The sequence below is a fragment of the Convolutriloba macropyga genome, chromosome 4 (genome assembly GCF_964194025.1).
Source record: "Convolutriloba macropyga chromosome 4, txConMacr16.3, whole genome shotgun sequence".
Classification (NCBI taxonomy): domain Eukaryota; kingdom Metazoa; phylum Xenacoelomorpha; order Acoela; family Convolutidae; genus Convolutriloba; species Convolutriloba macropyga.
Genome location: NC_134471.1, coordinates 42,961,333 through 42,983,897, shown reverse-complemented (window position 1 = coordinate 42,983,897; position 22,565 = coordinate 42,961,333). Strand labels below are relative to the sequence as shown.

Sequence of the window (22,565 nt, the reverse complement as noted above, 5' to 3'; positions counted from 1 at the left end):
TGGGCATCAGTTTTATATGATTTCCCTTAAATTGATTATCAGGAAATTGCCTGTTTTCCTACCGTATCGTACCAATTTCATTGCGCTTTTCAGATTTTTGTGTTGAAAGATTTGCCCAAATTTACTTGATCATCTCAAGGTCAATAATAATAATAAAATCATTTTGTGGAATTACGCAAAAAGAGTTTATCTGACGATGCGGCATGCTTAATTGAGACAAGAAGACATCTGCAAAGGCAACCTCACAAATGGGTCTTCGATTTGTGTCAGTAGACCAACACAATCGGGTCTTAATTTGTGCTAGTGTACCGTACAACGAACTTCAAATGTGAAAGACCCCCACAATAGGGTATTGAGTTTATGATTTCATGCAATTCTCACAATTGTAATGATTTCGTGCAGATAAATTCCAGCCGTTTCTTTAGATTAGGTTTACAAATGTCCATTTTTTGTAGTTAGCATTGTTGTTGTTTTCGTAGCCTAAGCGATTCTGCGTTAGCTACTGCACTGTAGGTTTTACTGCAGTTTCTCGTTTTCAGCAAATGTTTCTTTGAACTCTACGAGCAGAAATTTACTCAAGAAATTTACTCACGGAATTAGTCATCTTTCAATCTCATGCTAAAATTTTTTAGTGAAATAAGTGTTGGATTTCGGAAAGCAGAATTTTGCTGTATGCAAATTTTTAAAAGAAAACAAGACTTCCATTATATTTCGCCCTCGTTGTGCTTGACTTCCCCCCTCGTCATCTTTTGCGCTTGACTGCATGGGTTTTAATCATGAGCAGGGAGGATGAGCTTAGAGTAGTTCCAAGGTGGCAGTCAAGCAAGCCGATAGGCAAGCAAGCCGAAAGTTATGTAATAGTTATGTAATCTATCAGAAATAATACATTGTCAGCCGTTACAATCAATACTGCGCGTAATATTATAGTGCATAATGTATTCCAATGCACCAAAGAAACAAAAATACGTTAATTTTTAGACATCTAGTGGGTACGGGCCTTAGCGGACCGCTGTCCACGGCCATGCCTCTCATTCGCTGTGGGATGTAATCCGGAAATAGCGGGCCGGTTATCGCGGCGAAGCGCGCCCACCGGCCCGCCAGGGGCAACTTAAAATACGGGTATCCGAAAATTTTTCGGCTTACTTGACCTCATTTTCAAAATTCGGCTTGCTTGCCTATCGGCTTGCTTGACCGCCACCTAGTTCCAAATAGGCAATTATGCGAATTTGAATAATTAGATAAGTTTTAATTAATAGCAGGAAACAAATTAGGCAAAAAGTTTCCATTGGTTGTCTCGGTTTTTCTGCCTGCTTGTTTTATTTAAACTTATTTTTGTTCGATTATTGTTCCGATCCACTTTAGTGGGGGAGGATCTATATGCCCAACTTTTTTAAGTCAATTTTTGCCCATGGATATATTCATCGTACAGAGTCGTGAGTGGTATCATTAAAAAGCCTGTCAAGCGCAGAATATCAAATTAAAAACATTTTTCTCAATTTCGTTCTTTCCAAGAGTTAAGGGGGTGTAAAGTTATGTGAACGATGGCCTCACTTCCGTAGTTTTGTTCACACTTTTTGTAATTTTTGCTGAAAATTTGATCAATTTTGTTTAAAAATATGAGAAAATTGTTAACGATTGTCTCATTGGTTTTACGTTTTAGTCTTATTGGTTAAGATAACAGAAAGTTGCTGAATGCGTCATTTATTTTTAATATAACCAGATTTTGTGTTTGCCAAAATATCTCTTTCGTAATTATTTGGAAAAATGACATTTTTTAACTGCCGTAAAGTGATAGCAGTCTCATCCTCAAGTTATGCAATAAAAAAAAAAATTCGAATTGTATTTTGGTTTTCTTATTCAAAATATTCTTTGCATTTTTTCATCCCCATTACGGCCAAGTGTTTTTGTTTGAAAGTTCAGTGAATGCTATGTCAACTGAGGCTCAATTATTATTATTGTGTTTTCTGAGTAAAGCTTATGGTTATGGTTTTTAGGGCGCCGACAAAGTATTTTACTAAATTTCAAATGAATTCTTGATTTTAGCCAGCAGTTTTCTTTTTGTAGTCTTGTAACGAAGTCTAATTAATTAAAGGTCTAATTCGCTATGTATGGCGCTATCAAAGAAACTACCAAATGCTTTGAGTTGATACCTAATGGTTTTTTGTTTATGTTACTTGATTACTATCCAAAATTAATTGTTTATTTTTAGTTTATTGACTTTTTTGTCAAATTGACTATTTCAAAATAGTTTGGAATGGCTATTTGTTTTAATGGACGAGCAATAGAAACAGGTCTAATTATGAGTTTAACGATTCAGATTTTATACGGAATATAATGGCGCTGTCCTTTTAAAATATTTTTGACTTTTTGTTTTGTATGTTAATTGCAGACCAGAATGAAGCTTAAATTATTACAGATCAAATTTACGTGAGAAGAAAGACCATTGAACATAGATTACAATTTCAGCGAAAAGCGTGCGGTTGGTTTTTTTAGATAAAGCACCGTTTGAGTAAAACTTTGTGAAATTTGAGTTTTGGTCTGTTTTTGTTGTTTTGTCGTCTTTCAACTTAGTTTCACTGATGACAGTTCCATTTGCCTTCGCAAGCAGTAACAGTGTAATTTGATAACGGTTTTTGCAAACTACTGCGTAGCCTCAGCAAAAAGGGAAATGGCATCCTGTTTCGGTTGCATTAGAATGTACTCGTAATGCTGTTTTATCATTTATAGAATGTTTATTTTCGGCTACGATGTTAGAACTTTTTGGGTGCTCTTTTGCTGACTTGTCAAAGTATCACATTAATGACAAGTCACATATCCGATTAATGGAGTAAAAAGACAGCAAAATTGATTATGTTTAATGTTATTAGTGAATAAATTATGATTTTAGAGGCTTTGACTTCGTTATTTCAAAGAAATTACTGTTCACTTTTTTTTCTAATAGGTTTCTTCAGAAACAGTGTGCCGTTTTTTTCCCTGAAAATTTTGTTTTCAGAAAATTGTTGGATCGATAGAGCTTTGTCCTGAATACGTGCTATTGTAATGTGCACTGTCATCGACATTGATAATTCTTGATTCTTTTCGCCAAACGTATTAGGTCGCAAAATTTTCAAACTTGTAGAGCATTAATTTTGAATCGTAACGCAAGAAACTCCCGGAACAAAAGGGCTCGTGGAAAGGAAACCTTTTGAATTGAAAGTAATGAAACCAAGGATTTTCAGAAACCAGAGAACAAATGATAAAGACGAAGAAAGACAAGTCGACGTCCCCATCCTAACGTCAACGTTACGGTGATTGTCAAGCTCTATAGATACTATATTACATAATTAACTGCTCTCGTAGAGAAGCAATTATTGTAAACGTGTGTCTTGCAATTTTCGCTTGACCGTTTCGAGTGACTTTTACGCTCTTGACTTTTTGCGTTTTGCGTGATCTAAAATCCTCTCTCAGTCACAATTTCAAGCAGCTGAACTCAATTGGCGGCAATTTAATACTAAAAGTCAAATGAAAAGTGCGCCGAAACTTGTGCCATTTTTCACTTAATCTTAATAGTAGTATATATTAACCTATCTTAATAGTAGTATATATTTTGAACTTCTGCTTAGTCCCCCCCCCCCCCCCCCCGACTGAAGCAGGCTGCAATTGATTAGAGCTCCCACTAGTCGTTCGAGAGCAGTTCTTTCGACGTTTAGTCGGTTATGTTTTAAATTGCGAGTTGGTGCCATGGCGACGAGGATTGAATGGATGTGATTTTTTGATGAACGCTCTGTTGCTAGCCAATTTGTTCTTTGCTTTAGTCTTTTCTTGTTTTAGTCTTTTTTTAATTTTACTTAGCTTAAAATTTTTAATGCGAAACCATTTTTAATATCACTTGAATTTTTCACCTGATGCTTGGGCAATCTATTTGAGAGCACAAAATTTTGGACACCATAAATTGTTCTTGGCTTTATCAATATATACTTTTTTATGCCGTTAGTACCCGGTCGTTGCTTCTATCGAACTGATTTGTGACAAACGAAATGAGTGCACAGTTCATTTGTTTACTTATGTTCTTATGCTTGCTTGGTTTTGTTTTGTGAAATGATAGAGCTTCGATTCGGTCTGGTTTTTTTGCTGCTTTGTTTTTCTTTCCAGCTCAAAAGCTCTGCTGTGAGATGTTTTCAATTCATATCCTCTTTTTTATGTAGTCATTCATGAAACTATTGTGATAAGTAGTGAGTGTGGCGTCGTTTTTCACTCTTATTGGTGTTAGTTTTGGTTATTCGCGTGAGCAATTTCTTGGTCATATTGCTTCGTTGACTGGCCAAGTGACTTCTCATGAATTGAGGAAACTAATTCAAGGTTATTTAAGGCAGCTTTTACAAACATGTAAGTTCTAAATTCTTTCAAATCAGGTTAATATATTGCAGCAATTGATTCAATCACAAGCTTATTTTTTGTTTTTGGCGAGGATGTCTGCCTATATATGTTAGCTTCGATTTGTAATCACGATCTAAATTAAACCTGGTACTCTTCGCAGTGATTTTCTATTTTAACATGGAGACTTTTCGTGAAAAAATGTACTATTCCCCTGCTGTTGAAATTAGCAATGAAATGGGTTTGAACTTTTGGGTATTTTTTTATTGCAAAACAGCAGTATGAAAAATTATCTTGTTGTTTCTCTTTGGTGTGGGTTGTGTAAGTTCCAAAAATTTTATGCAGGATCGGTTGTCACTTGAATGACCAACAAGGGAGGCTTGCTTGGAAATGTGGGTTTGCACATAATGTTCCGACCTCACTCATCCATGTTTTGAGAATATATTTTGTCCAAATTAGCGAGAGATTGGAAACTTTCAAAAATTCACATACTGTGCGAAAATTGTTGTCAACTCAAGCCAGGAAATTAATAAAATAACACCACATTAGGGGACCGTTGAGACCTGGTAATACTATTATTAAGGAGACTACGAGATAAGACAAACATCAAAATAAAACAACAAAAACATTGATTACCGGCAGTATTCAACTACAAAAAGACACTTAGTTACAACGTCAAAATAGCATCAGATAAGTCCTGATAGATTTAAATCGACTTATGATTCATTAGAGAGCAGATTGGAGGTGTTCATAGTAAGAATAGGTAGTAACTCGTAACTCGTGACAAAACGAAGAATAAGAGGGGCAACGATAAAAAAGAAAATTCAGTGATTTTTTTCAAACAAAGTAACTTCAAAGTCATAACAACCATCAGCTTTCAACCACCAAAATTTTAGATAGCTTAACATGTAAGTTCTCAGGAATTCAAGAGAACTGTCCCTCGTAAGACTCTGGTGCTTGCCATTAGTGAGACTAAGTCATAAGACAACGAAATAACAATTACCTGTAAGTCCCAAAAATTTACACTTCGTTTACGAAAACATTGTTGAAGCCAATAAATCTATAAGAAATTAAATGAAAAGATTTTATGTTCAATTTTGACTCATTTGAACCTCAATAGGGTCTTTTTAAATGGGCTATGCGAAAGTACAACAACAAAGACAAGGTCGACCAGCTTGTAAAACTACAAATATTTAAATGAAAATTTAGTGTCAGAGTCATAAAAGCCTTGGTAAAAACACAAAACCAGTAGAGATAAATGTTTGTTTCAAACAAATGTTGATGGCGACTATGGTTAATGAGACTAACGTACAAGTTGTGATAGCCTAATTGTTATGATAAACTTCTCGCTATGATAAATATTCTCCAAGTGCACCCGGGAGGCTATTTAATTGTTTTTTTTTGCGTATTTTTTTATTGCAAAACAGCAGTATGAAAAATTATCTTGTTGTTTTTCTTTGGTGTGGGTTGTGTAAGTTCCAAAGATTTTATGCAGGATCGGTTGTCACTTGAATGACCAACAAGGAGGCTTGCTTAGAAATGTGGGTTTGCACAATGTTCCGACCTCACTCAGCCATGTTTTGAGATTATATGTTTATTTTGGTTGCCCCAGTTATCGGGGATTTCAGATTCCGGCGGAAGAATTTATACGAGAATTATCTTCGATTGCATATCTGGTGTCAAGCTTTTGGTGTGAGTGTTCACATTGGTTTGACTAATTAGCTTCGAGCCCTAGCGGCCACTTCCCTTAGTCCCGCTTTTAGTCCAATTTACAATGGTGCCCCCACCACCGCCAGAACCTCTCTGCAATATTTGTAACGAGCCTTGCGATGTACAAGTGAGTGCATTCTGTGTCAAATGTAAGAAACTACATGTTCACTTTGGTTGTTTGGCAATTTCAAGTACCGCTAACATCAAAGGAATGATCTACTGGTCATGTGCTGGTTGTACTCCTATCTTTACAGCAGAACTATCTGCGCTGGACAGAATTACGGCCGTTGAGAAAAAGCTCGATTGTGTTGATTCTCTGATCCGTGAGGTGAAAATGCTACGCAATGAGATAGCGTTGATAAAAAAGCCGGATTTCCCTTTTCTAAAAGCTGCAAAAAGTGGACCCGCCAGGAGTCGAAACGGCAGATCATCCAGTTATCACAGTGCGACAGTAAACAAAAACAGAAAGGCGGATGAATTCGAATTTGAAACTGTACAGAGAAAAGTAAGATCAACCAATGAGGTGAAAACAAGAACGAACACCAATCCAGCAGTCATCAAGGGTGTCACAAAACCCCTGAAGCGTCGTCATTTATATGTAGGTCGATTGAGTCAGAACATAGCAGCATCAGAAATGGAGTAACAGTCTGTAGAAAATAACTTTGAACTACTTCCTATTCGCCAAATATCGAAATCAGAACCTCACCTGAAATTGTTCCATAGTGTATTGAAGTTCGATAACGAGAAAGTTGAGTTACCTGATTTCTGGCCTGAAAACGTTACGGTGTCAAGATTTTACCTGAATAAAGCCGCCCGTGAATGGCTCAGAAAGGTGGTTCAAAATTGACTAATAACCACTCCTCAATTAAAAAAAAAGACGAAACAAAGACCTGCAGAACAAAACATTTATCTACATAATGTACCCTCTGTCAGAAACAAAACGAAAGATGTAAATGCCATCTTAGAAGTTGGTTTTGGAGTTTTTATAGAATTGTGGATTACGAACAACTCAGATGACGATTTTATTCAAGCGCATTGTTGTCCCCGGGATTTCTTTTATAGTGCTCCTAGGGTAAATAAAAGAGGAGGTGGAACTTGCCACTTTTACAGATGTGATCTCCTTTTGGAACATTTTGAAAAAGTTGCCTCTGAATCTGTTGAATGCTGTTATGCCTCTTTAACTGTTGAGGCCACCACTTATTTATTAGTCGCTGTTTATCGACCACCTGGACCACCTGAATTCGACAAATTTGTTCTCCTTGGTGATTTTAACATTTCAGGGTGATTTTAACATTTCACTGAATGTAAATAACGATGCATCGAAAATGTGGAACACATTTTTTTGAAGGTTTCGGCCTGACTCAGTACGTCTGCGAGAAAACGCATGTAGCTCGTGGGATTCTTGACCATTATATGGCGTCAAACAATATTTCAATCATTTGTAAATTGAAAAGCTTTATTACTTCTTCGGACCATTCGTGTATTTGCTTCTCGCTCAGCAATGTGAAAAAACGCAAATCTCTACAACAGTTGATGCATAGAAATTGGAAGAAGTTTGATTCTGAAGCTTTTATTAAGTTATTGAAGCCATGCTTGAAGTTTGATTTTGCCTCAAGTATTGATGAAGCATGGTATATGTATCTCAGGTTTGAGAACATTTTGGATTCCGTTCTACCACTCAAAATAAACACTTCTACCAAACATCAATGTCCAATTTTTGATGACGAGCTTTTGAGTTTGAAACGAAAGAAGAGAAAAACAGAGCGTAAATTTAGATAGTCGAAAACATCTGTACTAAAAGCTGAACTTGAAAGTGTTACACTTATGTATTTTGGAAAATTCTTAGAGAAGCGTAGACTCTACATTGAGAATGCGTTGATGGAAAGTTGTAGCCGTAAAAAGTTTGCCACCTTAAAATTGCTTCTCGGTCAAGATGTAGAACAGCTCCCGAAATATGAAAACAAGAAAAAGCTTGCAAACGAATTCAACGAGTTCTTTATATCTAAAGTGGAAACTATTATTGTATCAGTTCCCACTGCGATAGGTCCCGAAATTATGAAAGCCGGAGTTAACCTAATGAATTTGTTCACAGAGTTGTCGATAAGTCAGTTTAGAGATTTTATTTCGGCCTCGTCAAACAGTACCTCTCCGCTGGACATCATTCCGACACATCTTGTTAAGTCATTTCCAGATTAATATTTTCTCGACCTCCTGAAACTTCTTAATTTTTCGCTGAAGGCGGGATGTTTTCCCTAGTCCTTTAAAATGGCAATTGTTAAACCCCACTTGAAGAAAGCAAATTCCGATAGCGAAGATTTTTCAAATTATTGACCTATCTCAATCCTAAGTTACATTTCGAAACTATTAGAGCGGGCGGCTTTAATGCAAATGCGTGAACACCTTGAAAAGAATAGTCTTTTTAGTACATACCAAAGCGCCTACCGGAAGTTTTTTTCTACAGAAACAGCCCTAGTTAAAGTGACGAATGATTTGCTCCTCAACTTGGATAAGACAGAAAGCACTTTTTTATTGGACTTGATCTATCAGCTGCCTTTGACACTCTCGATCATGAATTACTTTTTTCGATTCTTGAAACAAGTTTGGGTTTGAAACTCGAAACTTGAAACAAGTTGAAACAAGATAATGCTCAGTTTTTTAAATAGTTATCTGAGTAGTAGATCTCAAAAAGTGTTGATTGACGGTAAATATTATTGCCTAGAACTATGAAAACGGGTGTCAGAAGCTTACCTGAAATCGCTCCATAGTGTATTTAAGTTCGATGACGAGAAAGTTGAGTTAGCTGATTTCTGGCCTGAAAACTTTACGGTGTCAAGATTTTACCTGAATGAAGCCGCCCGTGAATGGCTAAGAAAGGTGGATCAAAATTGACTACTAACCACTCCTCAATTAAAACAATTAAACCAACAGCAAATTATATCAAACAGCTTCATTGGCTACCCATGAGACAACGTGTCCTCTTTAAAATTCTACTTTTGGTCACCGTTTGGTTAACCATCCATGGAAGGTGCCCATGTATCTTGGCGCATTAGTTTTCCGAAATGATAAGGTGACTAGATGTCAATATGCATACAATTTGAAGTTTCCTAATGTCAGGACTGCATTTGGGCGAAGATCATTCGTTTTGCTGTCCCTTTTGAATAAGTCGCCTTTTGAAATGAAACTTATACCCCATGAGTCTGATTACCGGAAAAAACTCAAAAGTTTTTTAATTAATCTTTGATTTTAAAAGCACTTTTGAGTTTATATATAGTGCGTAAACCTTTAATTATAATAAAATAATAATAATACAAGTTCACAGAGGTAAAATAACAAAATTACGTCGATTTTTTTTGGAAAACGGCTATTTTTGAAGTCATTAAAGCCATTAGCTGTCAACTGAAGGTATAAAGTAAATTCATCGTATACCATTGAGATCTTTTTTATTTAGAATGTATTGACGACTAGAAAAAGATAATCAAATACAGGCAAGAATCGAAAAATCATTTATTTTCATATTTGAAAGCCATGAAAACTGTAAACTATTCAAATAAAAACGTTCGTTTAGACTTCCTTTCAAGGTCGATAAGAATTGTCCTTAGCTTGATAATGCGACAAAAAACAATAAAGAACGACGAACAGAGTCAAATATCCGAAAGTCACACTTTTAATGAAAACTCAGTTTCAAAGTATTAAAACTAGTAGTTCAAACTTAAAATTGATAGGAAGGTTGATTTTGATATCACTGGATGAGAGCTGTCTCTGATGAGACTAAGCTACAAATTAACTGATTTAAGATTTAAAATAAGCTCAAATTGGGTTGTTTTCCGAAACCTTGTCATGGTCATCAAAGCCATTAGTCATCAACTAGACGCAATAGATAGTTTCACTCATACAACATCAGACACCCAATTGATTAAAAAGACTTGAGTAAGGAGACTGAGTCATAATACTACGGCACAAATGAAGAATTCATTAAAAGTTTACGGAAACTTTTTCGGAGTAATTACCATTAGCTTTTCTGTGAAAAAGTAAGTTCTGTTCGTTACTCCTTCCTTTAATTGTAAACGGAATCTCTACTTATTTGAATCTCTGTATGAAAACTGACTTGTTTGTTCTTGGCCTAAAAAGCAATAGTGCCAAAATATTTAAAAGAAAGCGCAGTAATACCAATTATTCGATGAGACCAAAACTGGTCTTGCAAGCACTACGCGTCTATTGAATGCATGTAATTGTTCAAAATCCCAGCCTTATAGGTACTTTAGCCTTGAAATATATCAGAAATAAAGGATGCTTATTGGATAAATATTGGATGGAGCTGATAATATATTTAATTCAGCGAAAGGCCGGAAAAAGTTAATTCAAGAAAACTTTTTTAGGAAGTGGAAGTAACATAAGCCCTCAATTGATTTAGCAAAGGTTATGTACGCAGTTCTTCGTTCTTTACATCCGGAAAATTTGGATAAAAATTGGCTAAAGAGGCATATGTCGTGCCATTTTTCATGAAAAATCAGCAACTCTTCGATATTTGAATGTAATAAAATTTAACATATTTGAGCAAATTTGATAATGAAAAAAATAGAGCAGAAAATATGCTAAATGTGGACAAAAATAACCGGAATCAGCCAAAATTTTTTTCAGATTTTGCCAAAGTTTGTCAAAAGCTTAAACATAGTTTACTGCCCAGAATATACGAAGTTCAAAAAATATCTAACTTTTTTATTCTAAGCTTTCTGATATCATTCACAACTCCCTACGATGAATATATCGATCAGCCAAAATTTACCGAAGAAAAAAAACACACATAGACACACCACGCACACACACATGCACACAGATACACACGCGCGGGTACACAGGCACAGACACACGAGCGCGCGCGCACACACACGCGCTTACACACACAAACATGTGTAGGGAATGAATTGAAGGATGCACGGGCCGGCATGATTTTCTGGCAAACTAAGGTTGTACAATTGGCATTATAATCTGATGCTTACGTATTACGTGTTCCTTGCGTTTGTTATCGTTTGTATTGACTGATCGTAAAATTCCCTGGTCTTCCGTTGCTTCCAAACTTGTACTCCAAAACCACAAGGTTGAAGAAACAGTTGAGTTGATTCGGAATAGCTGAATAATCCATAACGTTTTGTTCAATTTAGGTTCAACAATAATTGAGTAAAATGTTGAGTGACCTGATGATAGATCTAAGTTTTGTGGTTGGCATATTAGTATATGTTCAATCTGAGTCTTAGATCATAACCACATATCAACAAGGAAAGCAAAATCAATTGACATTATCAGCAGCGATTGTTAAATATGATAGAGCCAGTAGTTTCGATTGAATAAACTTCTGCTCGGTGGTTTAGTCAGGCTTAAGAAATAAAACAACTATTCATGGTAATAGGAAACAGATCCAGTTTGTTTTTTAGATCGGAAGAAGTGGGGTTGTACGCGAGGAGCAGCAGCCGACCCTTGCAATATAGCGAATTTCTAAAATGCCCCAATGCTCGCAAGAGATACTGGGCTCGAAATTATGCAGGATGGCCAAGATTCAGCACAGTGCTGCCCAACTTGAGTCATCAACTAATTTGGTAACCTCTCTTCGATTACATGGGGTTCACTGCTCTCAAAAGAACAATGAGGCAACTTTTCTCTTTAATTAATTCTGAGTCAGTTGATTGGGCTGTTCTTTAAAAAACGTTTAAAAAGTGTATGGGCTTGTGGTGTCGGTCAGTTTGAGATAAGCTTTGGATCACAATGTTATGCATTCAAAAATCATTTGTAGTGCCTTTTGTTCAACAAATTTTGGCCGATCAATATCTTGAGTGAGATACAGAAGTGGATACAAAAATTACCACAAAGCTCTTGAAAAGGCGAATCAATTGTCGAAGACATTTTCAAAATTTATTCTCTTTACCCCTCTTTCGCTTTTCAAATATGCAAAATTTGCCTGTGAATCCATCAAGACATTTGTAGGGCATGATTAATACATCTTTAGAACTCTAAAAGATAAGTATATTCGGCTTAAATATAGCGCAATTAGCAAAAGATTCAATAAATTTTGCTTCTGAGGCTAAGCATGTGAAGAAGATGAGCAGTAAAAATAAAGGTTGTATTTGAAATCATTCATCCGAAATTTAGTTTTTTGGTGTTCTTATACCAAACAGATCACTTATGTGCTGTTGAAATTTTTTAACATTGTGATAATGAGAATTTGTTCAAAGTAAGTTTTTGTCGAGTGTTTTGGTTTTCAGAAATCGCCCTTTTAATTTGAAATTACGTTAATTTATAGTTGTTCCGAACCCGACTTTAGTGGGGAGGGAGGAACTATTCACTCAAATGGGTTTTTTTGTTCAGACAATTTTGGCCGATCGATATAATCGTACAGAGTTGTGAGTGGTATTATTACAAAGCACGTACATCCTAAAGTTTGGAATTAATAAGATTTTTTGGAATATTGTTTTTTACAGGGAGTTATCGAGGTTTAGAATTTTGTTAATATTCGATTGTTTTTATTCACATTTTCAGTAATTTTTGCTAAAATTTGGTACAATTTTGCTAATATAATTTAAAATAAGTTAAAATTTTCACGGTAGAGTGTTACTGTTACAGCTAGAGATAGAAGAGCGTTGCTGAATTGTTTGATTCGAGTTTCTTTGGCTAAAAGTTTTAAAAAAATTCAGACTTCTTTAATCAAAAATTGCACAAAATGTTTTTTTGGTCCAATTTGTTTAAGGTTGCCGAAAGTGGAGACTAGAAACCGCTGACACAGTCTCTTTAAACTCCAAAAGAGAGCTAGTTGAAACTCGGCGTCGTATTAAAGTCTTCTGGAATTGAAGTTTTGCCGTTTTTTGCGAATTCAACTCCATAATTATACATAATGCATCATTGTTTTTTTTTAATATTTGAAGCATTTCCTTCAACAATTGATCTATTTCGCAAACATTTAGAACACTTAGGCGGTTTGTCGGGCTGCTGCGAAATCAGGGATAGGTTTGGTATTTTCATGGATTCTTACAATCAGAATTTTTTTAATTTTTGGTTTTTAATTTTGTAATATTAATTACTGTCAAAATTTTCAATTCATGGCTAAAAATGGTTAAAATGAAGTTAAAATTCATGGTTAAAAATGAAGTTCAATGTTGATATAGTTTGTTTTCAGAGAACATAATGGTTTTTATGGCTTTGAAGAAGAGTTTTAGTAAACTTTAACTGAATTTTTGTGTAACTGAATTTTTGTTTTGCATTCAGTTTTGCTTTTTGCACTCTGATTACTAAGTCCACCATTAAGAATTCCAAATGGGTTTTCTAAGAGTTGTAAGTAAACCTGTATCATGCTTTCGGTTGTTACCTAATGTCTTTTTTGTCATTGAATGTATGTTTTAAGGAAATTTAGTGATATTTTAAACTTGTCATCAAATTTTTATATTATTTTTGTTGGCTTTTAGCTTATTCTCAGGTCAAAATTTATTTCTTATAAAATATAAACTTATTTTGAGTTGGATAGTTTTTAAAAAATGGTTTCTTAATTTTGGTACTACGAGTTATCATACAAAATTTTGTGATTTCAGTTATCATACAAAATTTTGTGATTTTGGCCTATTTTTGCTGTTTTTGTTTCTTTGGTAATATGTTACATTACTTAGCAGTACAACCGATAAAAGATTTACAAAATTTGTAACTGAACACATTTATTGTTTGCATGGCATGTGGTTTCAGGGGCTGAGACACCGTTCTCTTGCAGAATTTGGCCGAGTTTTTTTTACTTTTGACCTCCATTTGTTGTTAATTTCTGTTGTATGCCAAACCTTGGGTATTTAAAGTTCTAAGTGGCCAGCTATAGATACATAAACGAACTTAATAACTGATATCGGTATATTGCTAATGTTTTTTAATGACTCAAAATAATTTTTTCAAAAAAAAATTCAACAGTATTCTTCAACTTATCCTTTTTATTCAGGTTTGCGTTTCTTTTTCGTATTTTGCAATGTTGTATCATTTTTGTAATTTAGCCTCTTTGTTGAGAGATCTCATTAATGTTTTGTTGAACCAAACAATAATTTTTCTGTTGGTTGAAACTTTTGACTAATGTCTTCAGGGCTAAGAAAAATTGTTTCAGAATTTTGTGAAACTTAGATACTTTTGAAATACTGGTTCTTTATGCTTTCATTTTGAGATAAAAGTTTTCCAAAAAGACTTAATGATTTTCTAAGGAGACGCAAATGAAGATTTAGTTTTCTTGCGGTTAATATTTTGTAAATTGATTGGCTTCAACACTGTGGTTTCGTAAAGTCGTTTGAAATTTTTAGTTCAGCTTCTATTTAATGGGATCTTTGCCTTATGGCTTAGTCTCGATAATAATAGGCGCAATTAGAAGTCGCAAGAAAAAAATGTGTACTTTTCAAGTCGAAAGCTTATGTAGGCTATGATTTTTGAAAATAGCCATTTTTTGAAATATTGTGGCTCTTCATGCTTTCATTTTGAGATAGTCGTTTTACAAAAAGACTTTTATGTTCAAAGGTGACGCAAATGATGATTTATTTTTCTTGCGGTTAATATTTTGTAAATTGATTGGCTTCAACACTGTGGTTTCGTAAAGTCGTTTGAAATTTTTAGTTCAGCTTCTATTTAATGGGATCTTTGTCTTATGGCTTAGTCTCGATAATAATAGGCGCAATTAGAAGTCGCAAGAAAAAAATGTGTACTCTTCAAGTCGAAAGCTTATGTAGGCTATGATTATTGAAAATAGCCATTTTTTGAAATATTATGGCTCTTCATGCTTTCATTTTGAGATAGTCGTTTTACAAAAAGACTTTATTGTTCAAAGGTGACGCAAATGATGATTTATGTTTCTTGCCGTTTATATTTTATAAATTGAATGGCTTCAACACTGTGGTTTCGATATGTTGAAATGTTAATTTTTTCAATTTTTCATTTGGTAGACAATTAAGTAAAAATGAAGATGAGCGGGATCGGAACGTTATATGCAAACACACATTACCGAGCCTCCTTGTTGCAGTTAAAGTTCTTCGAGATTACTCCTGTTTAACAATGGTCTTACCAATGATGCGTCGCATAAACTCACCAACACCTATGGACCGTCCACCAGGACATTTATCACGTACTATCAAAGCATATCAGCTAAAAATCAACAAGATTGTATAGCTAAATGGGAATTATTATTTCCTAATAGTCCTAAAGTCTTCCTTTTTAATTGCTCTTGAACGAATTTCAAAGCAATTATTGTAAACGTTTGTCTTTTTTATGCAAATTTTTCGCTCGACAACTTTTGCGCTTTTCTTCTAGAACATTCTTTGACTTCTCAATTGACTTTTTCACGCGTTCGTTCTTCGATTTTGAGTGTTCTTTATTGCTCCGAAATTAAGCTAATATAAAACCGGTTGCAGATTAGGAGAATTAAGTGTTCCGTAGAGCAGTGATTAGTGCTTGTGGCTGTGGATTGGTAGGTCAGTGGTTCGAATCCCGGTGGGGGACAGGTTGTTTTGCACCCACAAAGAAAATTTGATCTACGCACCTGAATTTAATTGCCTCGCCTGTCGTTCAAGAGCAATTCTTCCGACATTTGTCGGTTTATGTTTTATTCTTGTTGGCTCCGGTTTAATTCTTTTTACAGACTTGTGACCGTTTCTCTAGATTAAAACATTGCCCGTATAATAAAAAGACAGTTCATACCTGAAAGCGGAAATGCTGATTCAAATCAAAACTCTCAGATTCTTTTTTCTTTAGATTGTGCAAGGACCGTGGACATTCAAAAGTTTGATTTTTATTTGCTCTCGTAGAGAAGCAATTATTGTAAACGGGTGTGTCTTTTTTATGCAAAATTTTTGCTCGACCATTTTGACTTTTCGAGTGACTTTTACGTACGCCCTTGACTTTTTGCGTTTCGCTTGATCTAAAATGCTCTCTTACTCACATTTTCAAGCAGCTGAATTAAATTGGCGGCAATTTAATACTAAAGGTAACATGAAAGGGCGCCGAAGCTGGTGCCATTTTTTACTTTATATCTTAATAGTTGCATATGTTAATATACCCCCCCCCCCGACCGAAGCAGGTTGCAATTGATTAGAGCTCCCACTAGTCGTTCGGGAGCTATTCGTCCGACGTTTAGTCGGTTATGTTTGTTTTGGGTACTTTTATTCAAGAACTTGGGAACTTTATTGGTTAGTGGTAGGAGGGACTCAAGAACAAGACTAGGCGCCCGCAAGTGGCAGCAAAAACTAAGATATCAGCCAACATTTCCAATTTTTCATCCGCATAGATCCATAAATTACGTACGAAAAGGGGGCAAGGGAAGAAACCCTGGTCTCAACTGAAAGTACCCAAAACAAACATAACCGACTAAACGTTGGACGAATAGCTCCCGAACGACTAGTGGGAGCTCTAATCAATTGCAACCTGCTTCAGTCGGGGGGGGGTATATTAACATATGCAACTATTAAGATATAAAGTAAAAAATGGCACCAGCTTCGGCGCCCTTTCATGTTACCTTTAGTATTAAATTGCCGCCAATTTAATTCAGCTGCTTGAAAATGTGAGTAAGAGAGCATTTTAGATCAAGCGAAACGCAAAAAGTCAAGGGCGTACGTAAAAGTCACTCGAAAAGTCAAAATGGTCGAGCAGAAATTTTGCATAAAAAAGACTTGTGACCGTTTCTCTAGATTAAAACATTGCCCGTATAATAAAAAGACAGTTCATACCTGAAAGCGGAAATGCTGATTCAAATCAAAACTCTCAGATTCTTTTTTCTTTAGATTGTGCAAGGACCGTGGACATTCAAAAGTTTGATTTTTATTTGCTCTCGTAGAGAAGCAATTATTGTAAACGGGTGTGTCTTTTTTATGCAAAATTTTTGCTCGACCATTTTGACTTTTCGAGTGACTTTTACGTACGCCCTTGACTTTTTGCGTTTCGCTTGATCTAAAATGCTCTCTTACTCACATTTTCAAGCAGCTGAATTAAATTGGCGGCAATTTAATACTAAAGGTAACATGAAAGGGCGCCGAAGCTGGTGCCATTTTTTACTTTATATCTTAATAGTTGCATATGTTAATATACCCCCCCCCCGACTGAAGCAGGTTGCAATTGATTAGAGCTCCCACTAGTCGTTCGGGAGCTATTCGTCCGACGTTTAGTCGGTTATGTTTGTTTTGGGTACTTTCAGTTGAGACCAGGGTTTCTTCCCTTGCCCCTTTTCGTACGTAATTTATGGATCTATGCGGATGAAAAATTGGAAATGTTGGCTGATATCTTAGTTTTTGCTGCCACTTGCGGGCGCCTAGTCTTGTTCTTGAGTCCCTCCTACCTCTAACCAATAAAGTTCCCAAGTTCTTGAATAAAAGTTACTGGTTTTAATTTTGTGGTCTTATCCATATTATAAATATGCTATGTGGACGTGCAGTATTTATATTCGCGTCGAAAAGTATAAGTGATTTTTAATAGCCGCCCTCATCTTCTCAGCCGGCTATTATAGCGCTCCTATTTTTTTTTAATTCAAAGAATTTGAATTGTTTTGGGGCGCTGTCTTTTTTACGACTCGAAGAGGAGTATTGGAGAAGTCCTTTTTTAATCAATTTTATTGGAGTGAATTTTTAAGCGGGAAATGAAACGCGTGAAACAATTTGGAGTGATTTGGTTGCTCAACAAAAGTGAAGAGCGGAGCGAAAAGAGAGTTGTTTTTTGTTCATACCGCTGTTTTTGAAAGAGCGAGAAATTGATGTGTGAAAAAATTTTCTCTGAGCGAGCGAAATTTTTTGTTCACATGGGGCTTTTAAAAGCAGTTTTTTTGCAATTTTTCTTGTTTATGAGGTCTGATTATGATATTGTATTGGATTTGAGCTTGTTCTGATAGGAATTGAAGGTTTCAAGTAGTTAATTTGAATTTTATGCAAATTTTGAGGTTTTTGATCAGTTTTGCTGATTTTTCGACGAAGTTTAATGTATTTTGGCCTTTTGTTTTGTTTTACTGCTTTAAGTGCAATTTGCATAAAAGCTCGTTTCTCAAAGAATATCAGGAATATAAATTGATTACAATTTTGTTCGTATAAAACATTTTTTTTCTGAAGAAAAATGACAGAAAAAGAGAATTTTTTAACCACTTTTTTAATTTTTTGCTTTTTCGTTTTTTTTTCAATCGTAGACAATTTTTTTAGCTTGTTATGACTTGCACATTATTTCGCGAGCATTTCATTGCTCTATTTGCTCAAAGTAACTTTATTTGGCTTGATTTTTTCTTGTAAAATTTAAAAAACACCTTACGTTTTCTCGTTTTTTTTTGTTCAATTTGGTTTTAAATGTCGTTTCTATTCTTCCTCAACCTTTGATAGCATTTGGGGAATTCTAGTGGAATTCAGTTGTTGTAGCTCTTTTGGATGATTCTCATTTTGATTGATATTAGTTTTGAGTTGTTTTTGTTAAAGAAAATCGAGTAAATCAGAGCAAATTTTGGCCACTTTTTGTCTTTCTAAGTTTTTTTGCCTATTTCTTCCAATTTAATGTTTTTTGTTGGTAACTTTTTCTCAGTAAGGAGCATTTTTGTAGGTGTTGATTCTATGAATTTGCACTTGAAGGCTTAGCAGGGCAGTTTTCATTTAAACAAATTATACAAAACTCTAATTCGTTAAAGAGTTTTTCTTAGTCTTTTTTTAGTTTGTTGTTTAACGTTTCTCTGCAAGTACTAGGTGGGCGATTGATCTAGCCGAATATATAACTAATTGATTTCTATGAGTTATGGATGGGAAATTTCAACTTTGAGAGAAAGACTTTCAGCGCGACGTTTCATATTTGTAGAGATTGACGTAGGACTTCGATGTTTTTAGGGCTAAATCTCTAATTGTTCAAGGCATTTTTCGTATCATTAAGGAGAATGGCCTGTCTCCGGCTGCTCAAAGGGTTCGCGTAGAGAGTGAATATCGTGCGCAATCCCACATTTTGACCAAGGCAAAGTTGGAGATTACTTTGAGGAATTTGAGATCATTTTGACGCATTTAACAATGGTCTTACCAATGATGCGTCGCATAAACTCACCAACACCTATGGACCGTCCACCAGGACATTTATCACGTACTATCAAAGCATATCAGCTAAAAATCAACAAGATTGTATAGCTAAATGGGAATTATTATTTCCTAATAGTCCTAAAGTCTTCCTTTTTAATTGCTCTTGAACGAATTTCAAAGCAATTATTGTAAACGTTTGTCTTTTTTATGCAAATTTTTCGCTCGACAACTTTTGCGCTTTTCTTCTAGAACATTCTTTGACTTCTCAATTGACTTTTTCACGCGTTCGTTCTTCGATTTTGAGTGTTCTTTATTGCTCCGAAATTAAGCTAATATAAAACCGGTTGCAGATTAGGAGAATTAAGTGTTCCGTAGAGCAGTGATTAGTGCTTGTGGCTGTGGATTGGTAGGTCAGTGGTTCGAATCCCGGTGGGGGACAGGTTGTTTTGCACCCACAAAGAAAATTTGATCTACGCACCTGAATTTAATTGCCTCGCCTGTCGTTCAAGAGCAATTCTTCCGACATTTGTCGGTTTATGTTTTATTCTTGTTGGCTCCGGTTTAATTCTTTTTACAGACTTGTGACCGTTTCTCTAGATTAAAACATTGCCCGTATAATAAAAAGACAGTTCATACCTGAAAGCGGAAATGCTGATTCAAATCAAAACTCTCAGATTCTTTTTTCTTTAGATTGTGCAAGGACCGTGGACATTCAAAAGTTTGATTTTTATTTGCTCTCGTAGAGAAGCAATTATTGTAAACGGGTGTGTCTTTTTTATGCAAAATTTTTGCTCGACCATTTTGACTTTTCGAGTGACTTTTACGTACGCCCTTGACTTTTTGCGTTTCGCTTGATCTAAAATGCTCTCTTACTCACATTTTCAAGCAGCTGAATTAAATTGGCGGCAATTTAATACTAAAGGTAACATGAAAGGGCGCCTCATCTTCTCAGCCGGCTATTATAGCGCTCCTATTTTTTTTAATTCAAAGAATTTGAATTGTATTGGGGCGCTGTCTTTTTTACTACTCGAAGAGGAGTATTGGAGAAGTCCTTTTTTTTTAATCAATTTTATTGGAGTGAATTTTTAAGCGGGAAATGAAACGCGTGAAACAATTTGGAGTGATTTGGTTGCTCAACAAAAGTGAAGAGCGGAGCGAAAAGAGAGTGGTTTTTTGTTCATACCGCTGTTTTTGAAAGAGCGAGAAATTGATGTGTGAAAAAATTTTCTCTGAGCGAGCGAAATTTTTTGTTCACATGCGGCTTTTAAAAGCAGTTTTTTTGCAATTTTTCTTGTTTATGAGGTCTGATTATGATATTGTATTGGATTTGAGCTTGTTCTGATAGGAATTGAAGGTTTCAAGTAGTTAATTTGAATTTTATGCAAATTTGGAGGTTTTTGATCAGTTTTGCTGATTTTTCGACGAAATTTAATGTATTTTGGCCTTTTGTTTTGTTTTACTGCTTTAAGTGCAATTTGCATAGAAGCTCGTTTCTCAAAGAATATCAGGGATATAAATTGATTACAATTTTGTTGGTATAAAACATTTTTTTTCTGAAGAAAAATGACAGAAAAAGAGAATTTTTTAACCACTTTTTTAATTTTTTGCTTTCGTTTTTTTTTTTCATTCGTAGACAATTTTTTTAGCTTGTTATGACTTGCACATTATTTCGCGAGCATTTCATTGCTCTATTTGCTCAAAGTAACTTTATTTGGCTTTATTTTTTCTTGTAAAATTTAAAAAACACCTTACGTTTTCTCGTTTTTTTTTGTTCAATTTGGTTTTAAATGTCGTTTCTATTCTTCCTCAACCTTTGATAGCATTTGGGGAATTCTAGTGGAATTTAGTTGTTGTAGCTCTTTTGGATTTCTCTCATTTTGATTGATATTAGTTTTGAGTTGTTTTTGTTAAAGAAAATCGAGTAAATCAGAGCAAATTTTGGCCACTTTTTGTCTTTTTTCTAAGTTGTTTGCCTATTTCTTCCAATTTAATGTTTTTTGTTGGTAACTTTTTCTCAGTAAGGAGCATTTTTGTAGGTGTTGATTCTATGAATTTGCACTTGAAGGCTTAGCAGGGCAGTTTTCATTTAAACAAATTATACAAAACTCTAATTCGTTAAAGAGTTTTTCTTAGTCTTTTTTTAGTTTGTTGTTTAACGTTTCTCTGCAAGTACTAGGTGGGCGATTGATCTAGCCAAATATATAACTAATTGATTTCTATGAGTTATGGATGGGAAGCTGCATGTTATCTTTTTGTAGAGAATTTTGTTTGGATTTTTAGAGAATATTATTTTTTGCTTTTGTTCTTTTTCAGGTTTCCACTTCTCCAGTCTTTTCTTTGCGAATTGGTTACAATGTCTGTCGATTGGTAATATGCTGGTAATGCATCTGATTAGCGAGAATAGTCAGATTTCTACTTCGAGTCGTTTCCGGAATTCTTCCGGCTATGTTTTTTTTTAAGATCTGTTCACACATTTTCATGATTTTTGAAGTCAAATTGGTGTAGTGATTTTGGTCACGCCGAAACAGGAAATGGAGCGAAAAAGCGAGTGGTTTTGCGGCGTGAATTTTTTTCGCTCTAATTTTAAAGTAGAGTGCAAAAATGGTGTTTGAACAAAAATTCGGTTTCTCGGTAGTGGTTTTTTGTTCACATGCGGCAATTTTTACTGTTTTTTCGATTTTTTGGATCGGAATTTTTTCTAAATGGTTTTCCCAATCCATTCACAGCTCATTCTAGGCCTAGTTTTTTGTTTGAATGAAATTTTCGTTTCTCGCTAATATTTTTTTCACATGCGGCATTTTGACATTGATTTTTTGTTTCTTTTTTCTTATTTTTGATCTGATTTTTTTAAAAATGGTTTTCTCAATTCATTCATAGTCCACTCTAGGTCTAGTTGTTCTATTTAGTCAATGAAAATTCTTTGAATTGTACGTCAGGACTTGTCCTGCTATGTTTTTTTTTAAAATCTGTTCACACATTTTCATGATTTTTGAAGTCAAATTGGAGTAGTGATTTTGGTCACTCCGAAACAGGAAGTGGAGCGAAAAAGCGCGTGGTTTTGTGGCGTGAATTTTTTTCGCTCTAATTTTAAAGTAGAGTGCAAAAATGGTGTTTGAACAAAAATTCGGTTTCTCGGTAGTGGTTTTTTGTTCACATGCGGCAATTTTTACTGTTTTTTCGATTTTTTGGATCGGAATTTTTTGTAAATGGTTTTCCCAATCCATTCACAGCTCATTCTAGGCCTAGTTTTTTGTTTGAATTAAATTTTCATTTCTCGCTAATATTTTTTTCACATGCGGCATTTTGACATTGATTTTTTGTTTCTTTTTTCTTATTTTTGATCTGATTTTTTTAAAAATGGTTTTCTCAATTCATTCATAGTCCACTCTAGGTCTAGTTGTTCTATTTAGTCAATGAAAATTCTTTGAATCGTACGTCAGGACTTGTCCTGCTATGTTTTTTTTAAAATCTGTTCACACATTTTCA

General features: G+C 34.9%; 1 protein-coding gene across 1 annotated transcript in view; it reads left to right on the top strand.

Annotated features, from left to right (window-relative positions):
* LOC142337690 (NAD-dependent protein lipoamidase sirtuin-4, mitochondrial-like) overlaps positions 1–22,565 on the top strand; it is a 72,064-nt gene that overhangs the window by 24,466 nt on the left and 25,033 nt on the right. The window contains exon 2 of the mRNA XM_075387133.1: positions 11,493–11,654. Within this exon, the coding sequence (XP_075243248.1) occupies positions 11,493–11,654 (162 nt within the window). The remainder of the gene's footprint in view (positions 1–11,492; positions 11,655–22,565) is intronic.